At 40.7% G+C, this 15,206-nt stretch overlaps 2 protein-coding genes across 7 annotated transcripts in view; one reads left to right on the forward strand and one right to left on the reverse strand.

Moving 5' to 3' along the window:
• Positions 1-3,456, reverse strand: part of KIAA0895 (KIAA0895 ortholog) — a 75,603-nt gene extending 72,147 nt beyond the window's left edge. Inside the window, exon 1 of the mRNA XM_043589262.1 lies at positions 3,343-3,456. Coding sequence (XP_043445197.1) covers positions 3,343-3,456 — 114 coding nt within the window. The remainder of the gene's footprint in view (positions 1-3,342) is intronic.
• ANLN (anillin actin binding protein) overlaps positions 3,244-15,206 on the forward strand; it is a 48,066-nt gene continuing 36,103 nt past the window's right edge. For 5 of the 6 annotated variants that reach the window (XM_043589252.1, XM_043589253.1, XM_043589255.1 and 2 more), the window contains exons 1-3: positions 3,313-3,426; positions 9,838-9,991; positions 11,503-11,817. In XM_043589252.1, the coding sequence (XP_043445187.1) occupies positions 3,409-3,426; positions 9,838-9,991; positions 11,503-11,817 (487 nt within the window). In that variant the 5' untranslated portion in view covers positions 3,313-3,408. Of the gene's footprint in view, positions 3,427-9,837; positions 9,992-11,502; positions 11,818-15,206 lie in introns of all 6 variants that reach the window. The other variant, XM_043589254.1, reaches the window with a different exon arrangement.

The following is a 15,206-nucleotide window of genomic DNA, read 5'->3' on the forward strand; positions in this document are numbered from 1 at the left end:
GAGAGTCTCTGTCTCCCTCTCTCTCTGACTTTCCCCAGCTCTCTCTCTCTCAAAAATAAATAAAAATACAACATTAAAAATATTTATGGCATCACAGAATCTTTGGGATGAAATATTTGAAATGAGCTAAACATCCATTAACAGGATAATGGACACACAAATTGCAAGTATATTCATACAATATAATACAGCAGTGAAAATCAATGAAGTGCAGCTATTACTGGCATGAATCTCATAAAAAGGATACTGAGCAGAAAAATAAAAAATTGCAGAAAGATATAGTTAAAAAATTTATGTAAAACAATATATTGTTATGGATATATATGTAGATATAATAAAAGTACATGTATTTCGTGGGAATGAAAAACATTAAAATCAGGATAGTTTTCTCCCTGGGGAGCAGAATGTGAATGGAATTAAGAAGGGACACACAGGGGGTGCCTGGGTGGCGCAGTCGGTTAAGTGTCCAACTTCAGCCAGGTCACGATCTCGCGGTCCGTGAGTTTGAGCCCCGCGTCGGGCTCTGGGCCGATGGCTCAGAGCCTGGAGCCTGTTTCCGATTCTGTGTCTCCCTCTCTCTCTGCCCCTCCCCCGTTCATGCTCTGTCTCTCTCTGTCCCAAAAATAAATAAACGTTGAAAAAAAAATTAAAAAAAAAAAAAAGAAGGGACACACAGGAGACTTCAAGTATAGGATTATATATTTCTTTAAGCTAGGTGGTGGGTACATAGTCATCTGTTTTATTCATTACTTTTTTGTAAACTGGAAATATTTTAGAACACAAGTTTTAAAAGAAGAAAAGTAATTCTAGCTTATAAACTGAAGAATGAACTACCAGGGGTAAGAATGGAAAAAAGGTGACATGTTAGGTAACAGTCGCTGTACTCTAGGAAGAGTAGACTTGAGTATCTAGCACAGCTTCTGGTAGCTGGTAGGTGTTTAACAAGTTGTAACTATTGTGGTGGTTGCTATCATCATCAGTTGTCATCAGTGTAAAGATTAAAAGACATGAAGAAAGATAAACTAATATTTGGAGTAGTTATATTGCACTATGTGCTTTATGCATCTTTTTTAGTCTTGACTAGAATCTGGTTATAAAGAATCTAAGCCTCAAAGAAGCCAAGGCTGGAAGGCACAAAGACTACGTAAATTTCTAATGACTTCTTTTCCAATGTTGTTTAAACCACAACATTGTCGAGCAGTGAGAAAAATTCAAACATTTTTACTTTGGAGCATAAGTAGCATATTTGGAGTTAAATATTAATAATTTGATACACTAAACACTTGGGTGGTGCCTTATTACAGAATACTTTTGGAACTCTCAATTTTTCATCTGATCTTCCTGACAACTCTGAGGAAGGCAGCGCAGTTGATTATTCCTGTTTTACAGATGAGTAAATCAAAATCCAGAGAAGCTAAAGCAGAAGTTACTAACTTGGAAGGGTGCCTGGGTGGCTAAGTCGATTAAGTGCAGGATTTTAGCTCAGGTCATGATCTCATGGTTCATGGGTTTGAGCCCCTGGTTGGGCTTTGTGATGTTCACGAAATTCTATGTCAAATACTTTATGATTAAATGGTCATTTTTCTAGGTAGAGGGTCAGCTTTACTTGTATTTTTAAAAGGCCCATTACTTCCCAAAAAGGTTTAAAAGAATATTGGGTTAAATGATTTGCCTAAGATCACATGGTCCTATAGGAGCCAAGACCCCAAGCAATTTCTTCCTACTCTACACTCAGAATTCTTTTTACTCCAACCTATAGCATCAAAATTCATAGAGATTATTAGTGAAATACTGTTTGTAATGTCTACTGAATGCTAAGATGGAAGTGTTATTAAATATACCAAAACATCTAACTTGGAAGGAATAGTTTTGGTTTGTTCAGCCTTTAGGCAGTCACTCTGTAAATGACTCCGTAATCTACATGGTGTTGCTTTTCAGCTGAACAAGTCGAGAACTGTTGTCTTCACAAGCCCTTGAGCAGACTTGCTAAATAAGAAAGGAATCTGATACAGTAATTATATAACGTATTTTACAATTCTGAGTAATCTGTAAAGATTAATTGTTGAGACACAGTTTGATCTCCTGGTGGAAAGGGTACCATGGGCTGAGAATGGGATTTTCATTTCTCCTGGACAAGAGTTACTTGTCTCAGGGTCTCCTTGCTCTTGGCTGTAAAAGGATTAAGGTGGATGGCTTCTCAATCCTTCCAGCTCTAACACTGTATAAATTTAGATGGAATTTAAAATAGGAAGCTACTGGGTGGCTCAGACGATTGAGATTGAGCATCTGACTCTTGATTTCTGCTCAGGTCAGATCCCAGGGTCTTAAGGTCCAGCGCCTATGTCTGGCTCTCCATTGAGTATGGAGCCTCAAGATTTCTGTCTCCCTCTGCCCCTCTTCGAGATCATGCCTGCTCTAATATAACAAATAGGAAGGCAGACAGGAGTTCTGTGTATGAACTTCTCACACACAGTCTGTTAATGTTATTTTCCCAGTAAGAAAGGTCTTCAGGGCCCCAGGTGGGTGGGTCACTGATCATTAGCCCCAAGTGTTCGAGGACTCACTAGGGCCCTCATGAGGGCAAGCTTGCAGTCTCCATCAGGGTGACGTGAAGGCGAGCGGAAAGCAAGCTACAGAAGGCCAAAAGGACGGTGGGATTTCAAACACAAGGGCTCTTAATCCTGTATTAAAGAAGGAAGGAAGGGGGCGCCTGGGTGGCGCAGTCGGTTAAGCGTCCGACTTCAGCCAGCTCACGATCTCGCGGTCCGTGAGTTCGAGCCCCGCGTCAGGCTCTGGGCTGATGGCTCAGAGCCTGGAGCCTGTTTCCGATTCTGTGTCTCCCTCTCTCTCTGCCCCTCCCCCGTTCATGCTGTGTCTCTCTCTGTCCCCAAAGTAAATAAACGTTGAAAAAAAATTTAAAAAAAAAAGAAGGAAGGAAGGCAAGAAAGTCCAAGTACCACGGGTTCCAAGAGATCAGCTTAAACAGGATGGCTTGTGCGAGCGTTGGGGGTGGGGCTTCAGTCCCGAGGCGGCTGGAGCGGAGCCGCACCTCCTGCCGCATCCCGGCCTCCAGGGCTGGGCTGTGACTGAGAAAAAGCCAGCCACCCATGGGAACCTCCGCGCCCGTCAAAGCCACGTGACGGGGAGCCGGGGCGGGCCGAGGCGTGCCCTCTCCGCCCCGCGCGCAGGCGCGCTGTACGGGCGCTGAAATTCAAATTTGAACGGCCGCAGGAGGCCGAATCTGACACTGGAGGCTGAGCGATAGAGGAGAGTAGTTTGGGAGAGTTCTCCCCGCCCCGGCCTTCTGGTTCTCTTCAAGTGACACACTGAATCGGGACTCACTTTTCTTTTTCTGAATTTGAACCGCCGTTTCCGTCGTCTCGCAATCAACACGCGAACTCCGGGGCGATGGACCCGTTTACCGAGGTGAGAAAATTTGCGGGCGCAGCCTGCCATCCCCGCTCTCGGCCCCTACCCACCCTTCCCACCTTCTGCCGACCTCTGGGCCCACCGGGCCGAGGGCGCGTGCGCGCGCGTGCGCAGCGTGTGTGTGCGGGACGCGGCTGGGAGAACCGTGGGAGAGAAGGGGCTGGAGGGCGCACGTCGCCTACTCTGTGGCTGCTGTTCGTCCGCGGTTTACTTATTGCTGTCCGGCAGTGAAGCCCAGGGAGGGACGTTTTGAGTCTGTCCTTTTAGGCGTTACCGAAGAGCCCTCTGCCAGCCCCGATTGTTGTAACGCCCTGTGAAGTGGAGCCCCGTCCCTTCCGAGAGTGAGGTTGAGGCCTGGGCGGAACTGGTCCTGCTGGAAGGGAAAGCGAGGATAAGGTGTAGGGTGGAGTCGGGTGCCTGAATGACTCAGTGCTGTGTGCAGTCGCCGCCTGCAAATGGAATGTGATTTGCGGGGTTCAGGTCGCCCGCAGAGGTGTTATGCATGGAAAAGATCCTGTTAATGAAATGACGGCAAAATGTTAAGCCAATACTGAAACCATTGCATCCGTTCCTATAAAGTGAATACATTCTTCAGATTTGATTGCTCGGCTAAGTGGGGAAGAAATTTAATCCCCGAGATTGACACTTGGATGGAAAGGAAAAAGTGCTGGCCGAATATATACAAACAAAATTAATAGCCGACAATGTAAAAAACCAGAGTAAAGAAATAAAACTCTGTGTGTGTTTTTGGAGCATAACATTACAGTGACAGTTTTTAACTTTTGTCCTTTGGAAATTGAATATGGATTAATTACATCATGTGTCAATTATTTCTCTAGCTTTGGTCAATCTTGTTAAGAATGTACATGGACACACTCAGCAGTTTAGTGTAGACCACTTGTCCACTCCCTTTTCTTACAGGACAGTTCCTGTTCCTTTAGGTTGTGCAAGTTTCAAACTGCTATTTTTTTGTGTTGCTGCAGAGTGGGCCTAAAGATGTCTCTACACTACATTCAAAACTTAAATGCTATGGAGAGTAGAAATACTTTTTTGGGGGGAACCTATATTTACAATTCCATAAATCTTAAGATAAAGTTTCCACAATTACAGTTTACTTGTATTCAAACATAACAGTATTTATTTTTGTTTCAAATTCTCAATCATCCAGGGAAAACACATTAATTTGTTAAACTTACTTAAAGATCTGACAGAAAACCCAGAACACATTTTTGTATTAGCCTTAAAAAATAAGGCTGATCATGCAGTATGTATTTTTCTCGTACTTTGAAGTTAAAAAGGATAGATTATTTTATGTTAGTAATCTAGAATAGTCTTCCTTAAAAAATTAGCCCTATGTGTCTTGAATATTCCTGTTAGTCTCCTAAGTAACTGACAGGAACAAAGCATTTTGAAAGTTGGCTGAAAATTGTACTTCATTTTACTTAACAATGCCATTCTTAAGCTAGTGCAAATTTCAGTTGAAAGAAACTTTTATTTGAAACAAACCTTTTGTTTTAGAGTGTGCTCAGAAACATGTATGGTTTATATTATGAAAAGTCAGATCAGTTGCAGTTGGGATAAACAGCTTTGACTGTTTTCCTTAATTGGTAATGAGGGAACTATTTGAAATGGTTTCAGGGACTAGGTGCTTAATTATAGCATTCATAACATTCTTGCACAGGGAAGTGAACTGGTGCAGTTCTTTGTCTGAAAAGGACTGAAACTAAGTTAAAATGACTTTGTCAACCAGAGTTCTTTATCAGAACCACAGAACACAGAAAATGATTTGAGAGGCTATTTTGTTAATTTTCCCAAAGGTGATTCATCACCATGCCATCCTATAAGCATAGGAGAAATGTTAATTCATGACATTCATGTCAGGGCATTAGGGCTAATTCTATTGATAACTCTGGTTGAGAAAGCCACAACCATCCTAAAGTTTCTTTTCTAAAACAAGGCTGTTGTGCATTGCTTCTCCCTGCTGTCACCAGTGCTGTTTGGCACACTCTTCCTCTCCCTGTCTCTTCCACCTGGCAAACTGATGTAACCTCCAGCTCGGACTTGGATTTCCCTTCTTCAGGGGGCAGATCACCTTTTGCAGTGCTCTCCCTGCACTGTTCTTACCTGTTGAATATATTTCCTGCCAGAATGTGAGCTTCATGAATGCAGGCCTGTTCTTTCCTATTCAGAGGGATGTTTCCCTAACATCAAGCACATCCAATAACATTCTGCTGAAATAATAAAGAGAGCCATTCAGTGCAAATTATTTTACAAACAAATAACTATGTACAACAGTAACTATTAGAACATTTTAGCCATATTCTTTCCTTTCTTGTAGAAAATTTCAAATTACTCAAGTGTAATGATTCCTCATGGATTCATCACCCAGCAACACATGACTGTATTGTTTCACTGTACACCCCTCTAATCCCTCCCACTGAATTATTTGGAAGCAAATTCTAGAGATTATATAATTTCATACACACACACACACACACACACACACACATATATGTGTGTGTGTGTGTGTGTATATACACACATATATATATATGTGTGTACACATATATGTGTATACACACATATATATATATATCATTAAACACTAAGGACTTAAAAAAATCAGTGCCATTATCATACCTAAAAAATCAACAATTCCTTAATATCATCAAATATTCTGTCAATATTCAGATTTCCTTAAGTGTCATGGTTTTGCAGTTTGTTTGAATCAGGATCTAGGCAGGGTCCACAGGGCAATGTCTTTCTATATTCTTCCTGGAAGAACCAGAAATAAAGAAGCCATCTTGGTTCATGGATGAACAAGCAGTTAAGGCAGATGTTTATTGTTTATTATTATGATCAGCTAATAACATTTAAAAAGTTAGGTTAATATGAAGTTAGTGCTCCTGACAATAAGTTCTTAAAAAAGAGTCATTGGGTTTAATCAAAAGACAGTTTATAGCCAAGTGGTTAAGAGCTCAAACTCTGGAGTCTGGGTTTGAATCCTGACTTACCACTTAGCTATGAGACTTATGGCTTGTTTTTTAACCTGTGCCTGGGTTCCTTCATCTGTGAAAACAGTAGTAAAAACAGAACCTGCCAAGCAAAATTTTGAAAATGAAATGAGATTTTGTGTGCAGACACTGAAAGTACTTACATAAATATTGGTGCTGTTGTGCTTGCCATTAGGTGAATGTAAAACCATAAACTTAATGCTCATAACATTAGCGTTAGCCTCTTAGTTTGAAGATCTCATGGGGGATGGCCATTCCCTAAGACCGTCATAGGGAACCCCATGGCTGGCCGTGCTGAGTCAGAGCTTTCTGTGTAGGACCCTTAAAAGAGAAAAGCTACAGTTAAAATACTCTGTAAAACATCTTCTCTTGTGCAATAAATAAATGAACATGCTGTTACTAGTCTGAATGGAATTTCTCTTATTTTTCAGAATTAAATGAAAATCTCTGTATTGACCTCGGAAAGGATGCTACTAGAGCATATTGAAAATAATGAGTTAGCTTATATTGAGCCTCTTGTTTAAGAAGGCAGGGAAATAAGCAATACCTCCTAAAAAGATTTTTGTCTAACGATTTGAGGTGTATGTGTGGCAGAAATTGCTTAAGGACTGTAAGCTTCAGTTATTTTAGATTCATCCACATGGAATGTCTTATTTCCTGGTTTCGTTAGTTATTGCAGTTTTTTTTTAATGCCTTTATTATTTAAAGCAGGAGGTGTGATATTTGAAGGAATATACTTTATAAATAAAGAACCCTTGGATTCCTGATGCATTATTATAGGGACTTAGATTTATTGAGCTGTTGAGTTTTTGTCCCTTAGATACATTTCTTTTAAATTAATCTTTGGCCTTTATTTTATAGATTAGGGAACTTCTGCTTACCTATTTTAATAGATTTTGAAATCTTTGAATCTAATGTAGACAATAGAGTACTTGTATATGTTTGAATGGCAGAGCTGCATTCTTTTGTGACCAACCTCTTGCTCATAGTAACTGAAAACATACTGACTCACAAGTATTCTAACTGACGGGAATGGAATGTGAACATGTACATGAACAAAGAAAATTAGGCTAGTTTTTTTATCTGGGGAGTGATATATTTTATTATGGGGGAAAAATATATATATATATACACATATATATATATATGAATTGGTGTAACAATACTGCTTTTGAGTTTGTTGAAGACTTATTTAAAGGGTAAATGTCTTGTGTTTTGGAAGGCATTTGGTTCATAAATTACTCTCAGTGATACAGCATTTAGGTTTAGTGTCACTCTTTGAATGAGAAATCATTCCTAAGAAAAGTGGAGAGTTGTGCCTTCCTCTAAATTTAGCTCCATTTCTTTTGCACATTCAGAGGAATCTTAATCTTTTTTAATGTTTATTTTTTGAGAGAGAGAGAGAGAGAGAGAGAGAGAGAGAGAACATGAGTGGGGGAGGGGTAGAGAGAGAGGGAAATACAGAATCTGAAGCAGGCTCCAGGCTCTCAGCTGTCAGCACAGAGACCAACACGGGGTTCAAACTCACTAACTGAGATCATGACCTGAGCCAAAGCTCGGCACTTAAGCAACTGAGCCACCCAGGCGCTCCACTCAGAGGAATTTTAAAAAATAATTATTCTATTTTTAATTAAGCAATTAAAAAGGTCAAATGGGAGTGTAATTCCTTAGTCTGTGCTAACTACTGTATCTGTGTGTGCAGGGCAGTGTATAAACTCCAGCCAATAATTCTCATATCTCCTTTAGTTGTATACTTTTGAAAGAGAAAGAATTGTTTTATAGGATCTTGTGTTTGTTCAACTACACTGTTTCAAATAGAAGCATTAATTGATTCAGGGTAAGAAAAGAGTAATCCTGATTTTATGGAATGGTTAAGATATCAACTCAAGATTATTTTATTATGTATTGATATTCAATTAAATAAAATGTGGGATTTTTTTAGCTTGGCTTTTTTTTTTTTTTTTTTCTGTCATCTTAGGAAATGTCAGGTTTTCAAAGAACTAAATATGTCCATTATCTCTTGCTGTTTACCATTATACCAAATCTTAGTGGCTGTATTAGCTTTGTTGCTGTAACAAATTATCATACTCTTAGTGGCTTAAAATCACATATAGTTATTATCTTCTGAAGATCATAAGGCTGATGGATTTTACAGGGTTAAGATCAAGGTGTTGGCAGGATTGTGTTCCTTCTGGAGGCTCTAGAGGAGAATCTGTTTCCTTACCTTTTCTAACTTCTAGAGGCCACCTGCATTTTTTGGCTTGTAGCCCCTTCCTCTATCTCCAGAGCCACCAATCACATCACTCCAAGCTCTGCTTCTGTTGTCACATCTTCTCTGACCTTCCTGACTTTTCTCTCAGAAGGACAATTGTGATTACATTAGGCCCACCTAAATAATGCAGGATAATCTTTTCATCTCAAGATTCTTCATCACATCCGCCAAGCCCCTTTTGTCAAGTAAAGTAATACCTTCACAGGTTCAGGGAATTAGGAAGTGAACATCTCTGGGGACTGTTATTCTCCCTACCAACCACGTTAGTTCCTGATTCAGTGGCTCAGCAATTTGTGTTGGGCTCAGCTAGGCTGTGCTTCTGGTGGTGTCCCCAGAGGTCATACAGGAGTCTGCAGTGATCTGGCAAATTAGCCGGGACTGGATGCTCTAACGTGGCCTTACTCATCGGTCCGGTGGTTGATGCCAGCTCTCAGCTGGGCCAGGTGTCTCTAGCAGGCTTGTGCAGTCTTGGGCAGGTGTCTCTACACCTCATGGCACCGTTCCAAGAGAGTGCAAAGAGAAACCGCAAGACCTCTGGGGCCTGTGGTTGGAAGTCATGCCGTATTACTTCTGCCACATTCTGTTGGTCAAAGTAAATCATAAGGCCAGCCCAGTTTGAAGGTGTGGAAATAGATTCTACCTTTTGATGAAAAGCAGAAAAAATTTCTGGTTATTTTAAATCTCATAAACCAACTTTACACATTTTATTCATATTACACCTGTAATAGTTAAAAAAAAAATTAGTGTTTATTTTTGAGAGAGAGAGAGAGAGCAGGCAGGGGAGGGGCAGAGAGAGAGGGAGAGAAAGAGAGAATCTCAAGGAGGCCCTGCAATGTCAATGCGGAGCTTGACGTGGGGCTCAAACTCATGAACCATGAGATCGTGACCTGAGCTGAAATCAGGAGTTGGACACTTATCTGACCGAGCCACCCAGGCACCCATGTAATGATTTTGACATTGGGGTGCTTCTTTGGTGAATTTTAACTTATTTACTTAGGATCCCATTTTTGAAATGTATTTAACTGTTATCTTACATGGCAATTAGTGATTTTAGAAGGTGCCTCAAGTTTTGTGAACTTTTGACTAAACTTGTGTTTTATTGCTGATATATTATTTATGTAGAAACTGCTTGAACGAACCCGTGCCAGGCGAGAGAATCTTCAGAGAAAGATGGCTGAGAGGCCCACAGCAGCAGCAAGGTCTGCCATGCATGCTAAGAGAACCAGAGAGCCACTTTCTGAAGCAAGTAACCAACAGCCTCTACCTGGTAGTGAAGGTAAAAGACTTTGTGGGGAAAAGTAAAATTTGCATCTTTTAAAGGAGATCAGCCCCAAACATTTTATTGTGCATGTAGAAAAACCAAGGTCTTTGGGAGACAAATATATAATAGCCTCTGGGGAAAGATCAGCCTTCTGTTCTATTTTAGGTCTGTTATATTAGGCCTAGAACTACCAGGCCAGAGCAGAGTATCTAATAAATACTTCAAATTAATTGGTTGAACTTTATTTTCCTCAACCTAAGGTTATTTAAAACCCCCAAGGGAAGAAAAGTAAAGGAGCAGGGGAACACTTAATTACACAGTGGTGGCATGGACTTTATCCACCCCAACGATGCCAGAATAGCTGACCACCCAGTTCAGATAGTGTCTCTGGCATGAGTAGGGCAGCGAAAGGCTTACCTGCTCACAGATGCTTGATATTTAGTGACTATTCTCATCCTCTGTCAGTTGAACCAGCTCTCTAGAGCTAGGCTCGATGTATAGGTTGTTAATTTAAGAACCAGTGAATTAAACAAAACCAAATAAATACACACAAATAAACAAACCTAAACTCACCTAGAAATTTAACTTATTCTTTCCTAAATCCTGGCATCCCCAGCCTGCATCAGTAAGCTGGCTGCTTTAGTGTTTTCCTAGAGTGTGGAATAGTCTGGAGATAATAATTTTCCTTAGTATAAATTTAAAAATACAAATAGAAAAAGAGCATTACAGAAGGCAAAATCAATATTACAAGAGATGGGGGCATGGAGCAGGCTCACAGTTACTTTGTAAGCTAACCATAGAATAGGAATTTATTTTCATATGTTTATACATTTTGAAGGAAGGAATACCATATATATCACATATATATGGTATACATATTACACATGTGATTTGTTACACATGCGTGGTATATATATTACACATATGTGACCTATATGTCAGACATACATGGTATTTATTGTATATATATATATATATATATATATATATATATTGCGTGTATGATATATATATATTGCATGTATATGGTTTGGTTCACGAAAGATTGTTTTAAAAACAGAAAGCCTGTTTCTACCCTTAGCTGTGTTGCTTTAGGCAGGTAACATAATTGCTCTGCGTTTGGTTTTCCTTATCTAAAAATGAGGTAATTGAGCTGTGTGATCTTTGAAATCATTCAAAACATTTGCTTATTTTATATGTATTCACTTTTTATTTCCTAGCGTCTTAAGACTACATAAAGTATCAGGCGTATGTCTGGAGAATATTATTTGAATATCTTTTCATTCAGGTGTTTTAAACTAGAAATTATATGTTTGCTGAAAAAGAAATCTTTCATATCAGATTTCTAAGTCACTAAAAGTAGAATTTTACATATTTCTTGTTGCAAGGAAAATCATTGAAAGAGTCTAGAGAAACATGACGTTTTTAAAATAATTCGTTACGTACCTACTGCAAGTTTTTTAGGCTATGAGAAATTGCGGACTTCTGAATGTTTTTTTTGGGGGGGGGTGTCCTTTTTAATCTAGAGAAATCTTGTACAAAACCATCACCATCAAAAAAACGCTGTTCTGACAACGCTGAAGTAGAAGTTTCTAATTTGGAAAATGAAAAGCCAGTAGAGTCAGCTTCTGCAAAAGCCCGTCCTCCAAGTCCTCTGCCTCCTCGGGCGCAGCCACAGACGCCAGCTCCTGTCAGTGATGCCGAGGCTGTCCCGGCACCGCTGCCGGGCATGAGGACAGGGCTTAACTCAAGACTGGAAGCGAGGGCAGGCTCCTCAGTGAAAACACGAATGCAAAGACTGGCGGAGCAGCGGCGCCATTGGGATAATAATGACATGACAGGTATGAATTAGAGGGATGGCATGGTCCTTCAAATCTGTTTCAAGAAGACTCAACTTGGTAGGTTGAAAATCTGATTTATTGGTTAACACACGAAAGATAAACGCTTCTGTTTTATCTATCTCCTGAGTATCCGTTGCCTACAAATGGTTTGTATATCAATAGCATATTTATAAGTTGGTGGTGTTCTCATTGAAGTGGGTGCTGATGAGGTTCTTAGACCAGCTCACAAAAGCGTGGTCTTATGACAGAATCATCTTATATTTTCAATTAAAAACAATAGAGAACAAACTTACCTTGGCATTATTAGCCTTGCTGATCTTCAGCTCTATATGCAAGAAATCTCATTTGATGGATTAACTAATTAAATAAATTTGAGTGGCTAAAGTATGCAGTACTATTTAATAGAGGGGAGAGAACACTTACACACTTACTGAGCACCTATAAAGCATGTTACGCTAAGGTGCTGGGACCCAGTGAAATGACCTGGGCTCATACTCAGATGGAGAGTGTCACATCAAATTAGCCGTCATGCAGCAGGATTATGTGTTCTATGATCAATTTTGTCTCCTATCTTCTTACCAAAAAAAAGCCTTGAGATGACTTACAAAAACAACTATATTACAAAACAAGAAAAATAAGGAAATTCCAGGGTGAAGGGAAGGAAAAACAAAGAAGGGAAGGGTAAAATTATTTTATTAAATACAGGCTTTAAGGTCCATCTCACTTGCCAGAGTTCTGAACTTACTAGCAGCCCATGCAAAGAGGTGAAACACCATCAGTTACGTGACTGGTGTTTGTTTACAAGATGAAAGCAGAACCATGGCCGGAACTAAGACCCAAGAGAACTTTCTTTCCTGGGTCCTGAAAGATGACTCTGCAGAAGGTAGTAAATGTGTAAGGTTTTTCAAGGTAGGCAGGCGGCCTGGCTCCAAGCTCAGTTCAGTAAGCATGGTTGCAAAGAGAGCCAGCACAGTACAGGTGGACAGCTCACTGGCAACTGGGCCTTACCCAAGGAAATGTTCCTCTAGCTTTGGCTTTCGGCCTGGATCCGTGTAACGGAAACATTTGGACTGTTGGATTAGAATCTCAGGAGTGTGGTGGAGCCCTGGGGTGTGCTTTTGTCTTTTTTTTTTTTTTTTAAGCTCTGTATGTTACTCTGATGCGTAGACAGAATTGAGACTAAGTGACTTGAAGAAATGGATGCATTACACAGATTTAGGCAGTCTTTCGTAAATATTAATTCTTTTTGTCTGAAATTTTGATAAGTATTGGACAGTAGAGCATTTAAAGTTATTCTTTTTGGCAGTGATGGTAATTTCAAGAGCAAATACTGTGTAAAGTGCTAGGCATTCTAAACATTATTTGTTCTAATATAGCATTTAATTCCTATAGAAATCTAATGACATACATCCCACTTTTATGTTCATGTTTTCGAAGAGGAAACTGGGTTTGGAGAGAGCAAGAGGCCTGCCTAGAATTAGAAGCTAAAATTCCAAGCTCAGTAGTTTGACTCTAGCGCTCAACTCTTGCCTGCTATAACTTACCTGATGACTTTTAGCTTTTTTTTTTTTTAATGTTTATTTATTTTGGGGGGTGGGGAGAAGGGGAGGAGCAGAGAGAGGGAGAGACACAGAATGCAAAGCAGGCTCCAGGCTCTGAGCTGTCAGCACAGAGCCTGACACAGGGCTCAAAGTCACGAAGCACGCAACCATGACCTGAACTGAAGTCAGCCGCTTAACCAACTGAGCCACCCAGGTGCCCTGACCTACTTGGTATTTTGGGGCATGTAACAGAGTACAGATGTTCCATATTGTCTGTTATGCCTATTTATCTTAGTAGTGGGCAGGGCTCACCATGCTTTACAGTGCCCAAGGAGGCTAACTGGTACATGTTCCTAAACACAAGGATGTCCCATTTCTGTTTTGTAGGAGGTATTTATGGATAGTGGAGAGAGGGCTGTGACAGAATCCACGCTTAGAACAGATAAGACCCTCAACATTCTAGAGCAGAAAGCATTGCAGCAGTGATTTTGAACATTTTGAAAGCAAATGTTAACACATGCCTACCTCAGCTTTGAAAATAAATCTCATTAAGGCATAGCCTGTCTGATTCTAAGCACTGACACTTGAGAACAAAGCACTTGCGATGAATGATTTAGTGAATGTTATCCAGGATGTGGGTAGCAGCCAATTAAATGAGGAACTATACTAAAATAGAACTTATCTGAAGCTTCTTTTCTGATCGAGAACAGTTAGTAGAGCTAGAGTTCCAGTAAGCTCATTCCTAAAACATGATAATAAAACCATCATCTGCATAGAGGACAGGGCTTATTCTCAGGAAAGCAACAGAGGTATGCAAAGGGGTCGTGCAAGGGCGGTGGGGTTCTGGGAAGACTTTCTGGAGGAGGCAGAGGCAATCAACCTGGACTCCGAGGGACCACTGGCTTCAGACAGTGGAGGAGGTATCCTAGGCAGAAGCAACAGAATGCCTAAAAAGCAGAGTTACCATAAACAGACCGTGTGCATAAAGAGTAGGTATTTTGTGGGCAGAAAAACAAGAGATCAGTTTGAAGAAGCAGCAGGGGTCCAGAGCATGTGGAATTTAACCAGGAGGTGATGGTGGCGTACTGGAAGAGTTTAAGTGGGCAAATGTTGTAGAGAGATCACTCTGGCATCAGAAGTGAGGAGGGACTGAATAGGGCAGAGACTCGAGCAGGAGGATCAGTTAGAAGGCTTGTGTTATAGTCCACGTGTGGGATGAAGGCCTATGGAAGTGAAGGGGAGAGGCCAGATCTATAAGATTTAGGAGACAATCTCTGGAACTTGATGCCTGGATGGTGGAGGAGGTGAAGGGAGAAGGAGGAAGAGGTCATGATGAGGAGGAACATGTTTGGGGCAGTCTCAACGTCAGATATGTTATTTGAGGTGCTTGGGTGGTAGCCGAATGGAAGTGGTCGGTAGTTGCAAGGACACCACGGAAGATCTGGCACAAGGACAGAACTAGCAGAGCATGATGTCACCAGCAGAAACACAAGGCCTACAGAGTGTGCACTGGCATCTAGTGACAACAGCAAACGCAACTTGCGGACTGCGGTGTAGGCAGAGGCAGGTTGAAGGGAGCTGAGTGGTGAGAGAATATTTGTGCAGGGGAAGAGGGGCAGCTGCAGAGGGGTATACGTTGCTGAGAGGGTGTTTGTGTTTAGCTTTAAGATGAGACCGACTTGAGCATAATTATGTGCAGAGACAAAAAGGGTTTGTACAGAGGAGAAATGCGTACAGGCCTTCGTCAGCTATCCATTACTAACGTGAGATCTATCTCCAAATGAAGTAACTGTGGAAAAACACTGCTGTCTAGCCCTGTGCTATCCAATTCTGGAGACAATAGCCATA

This window comes from Prionailurus bengalensis, chromosome A2 (assembly GCF_016509475.1).
Source record: "Prionailurus bengalensis isolate Pbe53 chromosome A2, Fcat_Pben_1.1_paternal_pri, whole genome shotgun sequence".
Taxonomy (NCBI): domain Eukaryota; kingdom Metazoa; phylum Chordata; class Mammalia; order Carnivora; family Felidae; genus Prionailurus; species Prionailurus bengalensis.